General features: G+C 47.8%; 1 protein-coding gene across 1 annotated transcript; it reads left to right on the top strand.

Annotated features, from left to right (window-relative positions):
- Positions 1 to 257: 257 nt before the first annotated feature.
- Positions 258 to 1,205, top strand: LOC129326375 (olfactory receptor 52I1-like). Its single transcript, XM_054974532.1, has one exon. The coding sequence runs from the start codon at positions 258 to 260 to the stop codon at positions 1,203 to 1,205; it is 948 nt and encodes a 315-aa protein (XP_054830507.1).
- Positions 1,206 to 5,121: the final 3,916 nt, after the last annotated feature.

Genomic DNA, 5,121 nt, shown 5'->3' with positions numbered 1-5,121 from the left:
GCTTTAGTGAGAAAGGCAGGTGAGAAAGGAAGTAAATAAAATCTCCAATGCTGTTGTGAGGATAAAATAGGGTGAGAATGTGTTGCGACTAAATTCTTCGATAATATAGGGAAGAAATCTGTAGAATACTCTAGTTCAGGAGTAGCAAAGAAAATTGCTTCCCATGTCCTGGACAGAATGCTTTTGTGCTACTAATCTTAAATAAAAGTTCTTGTCTTTATACTTTTGTTTTAAAATAGAACACACATCTTACCCAAATGGTTTTGGACACCAACTCCAGCCAATCTACATTCTTCTTAATTGGCATTCCCGGGCTAGAAGCTGCCCACCCCTGGGTGGGCATCCCCTTCTGCCTTATGTATCTGGTGGCGCTTTTAGGAAACTGCGCGCTCCTGCTCGCCATCCGACTAGATCCCTCCCTGCACAACCCCATGTTCTACTTCCTGGGCATGCTGGGCGTTATCGACGTGGTCATGGCTACATCTGTGGTACCCAAAATGCTTGACATCTTCTGGATGGGGTCTCCCAAGATTGACTTCAATGCCTGCCTCGCCCAGATGTTCCTTATCCATTCCATCACAGCTATGGAATCGGGGGTCTTGTCGGCCATGGCCTTCGATCGCTACGTTGCCATCGGCCACCCACTGAGATATGAGGCGATCTTAACTCCCCAGAGGGTGGCCCAGATAGGCCTAGCTGTTCTGATTCGAGGAATCCTTTTCATGGTGCCTTTAAGCTGCATGGTGAGACGCTTGCCGTACTGTGCTTCCAAATGGATCCCTCATTCCTACTGCGAGCACATGGCGGTGGTGAAACTGGCCTGCGTGGATCCTGCTTCCAGCCACATCTACGCCATGGTGGGATCCACCCTGATAGTGGGGAGCGACACTGCCTTCATTGCCGTTTCGTATGGGCTGGTGCTCAGAGCCGTGAGAAAGCTGAGCGAGAAGACGGAGCAGCTCAAAGCCTTCAGCACGTGCACTTCTCACATCTGTGTGATGTTGCTCTATTACCTCCCAGGCATGGCTTCCATTTACATCCAGCGCTTTCCTCAAGGCACGCCTCCACATATCCAGGTGCTGCTGGCGGACCTCTATCTCAGCCTCCCGCCCATGTTGAACCCCATTATTTACAGCATCCGAATGAAGCAGGTGCGCAAGGCACTCTGCAAAGTATTTCCCTTTGCCAAAGGTCGAGTTGGATGACCAAAGAACGGAATGGCATCTCCAAGCCCTGGGAGAAACTGCAAGTGACTTTTACTAGGGAAGAAATCATGACTTTATTTGGCATTTCTCTTCCTCTTCTTCCACCTTCTCCTCCTCATTCGCGGCTGTCAAGTGGAATTTCAGTTGTTCACATGCAGAACCCTCATTCCCGGCTCTTAATCTGTATTTTAATTATCGTTCTACTAACTTAACTGTGTAGCAAATGAAATGGATAGCTTTGTGTCCGTTTTGACTTAAGAGATTAGGCATTAACAATCTGGTAAACTTGTAAGCAAAACTCAAGGTTTGCTTCAAAGCTCACACGGCTCATGCCGAGGAGAGGGAACTGAACAACAGCTACAGACAGAGCACACGGCCAGATTCCTTAGAAATGTCTGAGGAGCTTCCATGTAAGAAAGCCAACACCAGTTGGGCCTGCTCTCTGTTTGGGTCATGGGAACCTTCCGGCTAGAGTTGCCAGTGCCATCTTCCAAGTGGGGCGTGCCTGGAGTCCTCCTGGAATACCTCCAGAGCACAAAGATCAATTGTCTTGGAGGAAACAGCATCTTTGGGGAGTGGACTATGTGACCTCACATGCCTGCAGAACTCCCTCCTCTCTCTAAATCCCACCCTCTGCAGGCTCCGCCTTCAAATCTACAGGAATTTCCAAAACTGGAGTTGGCACCCCTACTTCAGGATAGGGGTCACATTCTGACCTTTGAGGCCAAGGGCATTACATGTTTTTAGAGTTTTTTCTTCTTTTTTAAACCAAACAATATGCATAAAAGGAAACACCCCACACTTTACAGATGCAAGCAAATAAAATCAGGGATTGCTCAGAATGTTGCACCCTTGGTTAGGAACAGACACATCCCTAGACACAAGGCAGTTGTACAAAACGCCACGGCATGTAAGGGTGGCAAAGGCTTTCTCAGACTGCTGGCTGTCCATGTCGTGACTCTGACCTGTCACATATATGGGTTGGGGTAGCAGTGAGGCAGCGAAATGTGTGTTGCCGTGCAACTATGACAGATCAGAGCATGAAAACAAATCTCCTCTCCCCGTCACTCCTTGAGCATTTCTTCTGAATCTCCTCGAAGACAGTTTAATTGGATGTGAGCTTGGAATCCTTTCTGTGCTCTGCTTTCCAGGTCATTTTATAATCCCTTGTTTTGACTGCTTGTTTCAAACCTACATGATGCCAGATTTCTCTTTCCGTCCCTCCCTCCCCTCAAAGTCACCATTTCTGCAGTCTTGGACGCTACCCTTCTTCATGAGCTCTTGAAATAAAAGCTCCTTCCTTCCTTCTTTCCTTCCTTCCTTCCTTTGCCTCCCCCATTCTCTTCACATACTGAGGAAAGTTGATTGTAAGCTCGGTGGAGCAGGGACCTATCTCACACCAAGCGCACTGCATGTACACATTTGCCTAAATGCTGAGCACAGCTGCAATATGCAAAAGAGGTTCTTGTGCTTTTCCAAGTTGTGTAGAAGAGGAATTTCTATACTGGCTGCTCATCACGCAGGGGATGAGGGGAAAGGGGGTGCCGGAATCCCCTCTTCTGTGCACCCAGCAACATTACAGGAGCCCTCCTGTCCTCCTTTATGCTAGGTTACCATACAAGAATGGCTACCGTAGGGTTTCTCCCTTCAGACCCTGGCTTCTGTGCCTCTTTGTGCCAGTTTGGTGTAGTAGTTAAGAGCGCGGGACTCTAATCTGGAGAGCCAGGTTTGATTCCCCGCTCCTCTGCTTGAAGCTGGCAGGGTGGCCTTGGGTCAGTCACAGCTCTCTCGGAGCTCTCTCAGCCCCACCGACCCCACAGGGTGTTTTGTTGTGGGGATAATTATGACATACTTTGTAAACCGCTCTGAGTGGGCATTAAGTTGTCCTGAAGGGTGGTATATAAATCGAATGTTGTTGTTGTTGTTGTTGTTGTTGTTGTTGTAGGCAGGGTGGGATGGGAGACTCACCACCAATTGTAGTGCAGGTAGACTCATCACCATTTTTTTTTAAAGTTTTCCTTAACTTATCTGTTTAAGTAACATGCAAACATTCCAGAACAAATCACAGAATAGAGGGAGGCAATAGGTCTGTGTTAACTGAGAGTGGGCAGAATAGCAGGGCTGGTTCTAGGGTTGCCAGGCGAGTGATGCCAGCAACTAGCAACTGGCAACTGGCCTGACAACTGGTGGGGGGATTGCTGAGTTGGCCGGGCTTGCCAGGAACAAAATGGCATCACTGGTGACTTGCCATGCACCCTGAAGTAACATCAACATATTGCCAGGGGACACTCTACCAGCTGTGGCAAACTCTATGGTTTATCCACAGAGTTTTCTCCAAATGCTAGAGCATCTCTGGCATTCCCCAGCTATGTGTGACATCACTTCCAGGCACATCATCTCCCCAGAGTTTCCCACCTATTATTCCACTACCACCGGCCAGCTGAGCAGTGGCCGGAAGCTCCGACTGCTGGCAGGTGATCCCTGGCCCCCACTGGGGGGTGGCAGCCCTGCCTGTTCCAAATAATTTTCTCACCCCACAAGATACCCCCTTTGCCCCCTGGGCCCATGCCGCCACCAGACAGCTTCAAACCTAGCCCTTGCGGCTGTACCACAGGGCCTTGGATTGGGCCTCCAGCAGAAATGCTGGACATGAGGCCACTTACCTCCCGTGCCACTGATGGATGAGAATGAGCCAACCCCCCTGTGTAGCATCAGCAGCCCCCTCCTCAATATTTTGCCCATACAATTGCCGGGGAGTTTTGATCTGACAGACACTATTCTGGGGGAAGGAGGGATAGGAAAAAACAGCTCCAGTTGGTGACCTAATTCAGCAAATAAGGATGTGCCCCAGACAAGTTCTTAATATTCTGTTAAGGAGGGGCAAATGAGGACAACAAAGTAGACTTGTCCACTACTTTTTGATGCCCCCGGAATATAGGGCCACCTCTATATTTATTTATAGACAACAACTGTTTTGTCAAAACTTTGATTCAGAGGCTGAGGAACAGGGGTGGAATATTTCTCAGAATGAACAAAGAGGAGGGCTAAATTGCTGAACTATTCACAACAGCCATGTAGGTGGGAAGGCCCATGTTTTCCCAGTCCCAGAAATATAAAAGGAAAGGCATATCTATAACAAAAGGCAGTAGAGTTTTCCCTTTTTTAAAAAAACCAAGCGTGAAGGTACATTTCCTGTGCTGGTTGTATTGCTTTGGGCAGAATGTAGAGGGAAATGGCTCTAGATAACATTTCACCTGCACTGTAATAAAGTCTTCCAAGTACAGCTATATACCACTTAAACAAAAAAACACCAGCCGTATAACAACCGCCCCAGAAATCTATGCATTCTGCCATTGAAGTACTTTTTAACCCTGGGGGAGCCCAGTGACGCCTGGTGTGGGCTTTCGGGGACCACAGTTCTCTTTGTCAGATGCAGCTGGCAGGGAGAGCTGTGGTCATCGAAGGCTTATACTACATAGGAATTGGATACCTTCACTGCTACAAACGAATAGGGCAAACTGACTGCACACCAAAAGGCGATGTTTACATTTCCAAGCAAAGGAATGTTTTGACTGCCTCCACGCTAATTGCATTCTGTCACCTTGTGATATATGTCCCCTTCTTTCTCCCCTCTCATCCCTCCTCTTCTGTATTTGACCAGTTCGGATCATGCATCTGAAGAAGAGAACTTGATTCTCGAAAGCTTATGCTACAATAAAATTGGTTAGTCTTAAAGGTGCTACTGGACTCTTTTTGATTTTGCTACTACAGACTAACACGGCTAACTCCTCTGGATTTTTAACCCTTGTCCGTGTAACATATTGGGGTAGGAAAAATAGTTCACGAGGGTTTTTTTCTCTTCATAAAGCACTGCCACAGGATACAGGAAAGCCTTCTAAGGTGCTCTGCACAGATA

This window comes from Eublepharis macularius, chromosome 3 (genome assembly GCF_028583425.1).
Source record: "Eublepharis macularius isolate TG4126 chromosome 3, MPM_Emac_v1.0, whole genome shotgun sequence".
Classification (NCBI taxonomy): domain Eukaryota; kingdom Metazoa; phylum Chordata; class Lepidosauria; order Squamata; family Eublepharidae; genus Eublepharis; species Eublepharis macularius.
Note: the sequence above shows the minus strand (reverse complement) of the source record. Positions and strands in the feature narration are given on the sequence as shown.

Excerpts from the sequence above, each read along its gene's own strand:
- LOC129326375 (XM_054974532.1), top strand. The coding sequence starts at position 258 with ATGGTTTTGGACACCAACTCCAGCCAATCTACATTCTTCTTAATTGGC.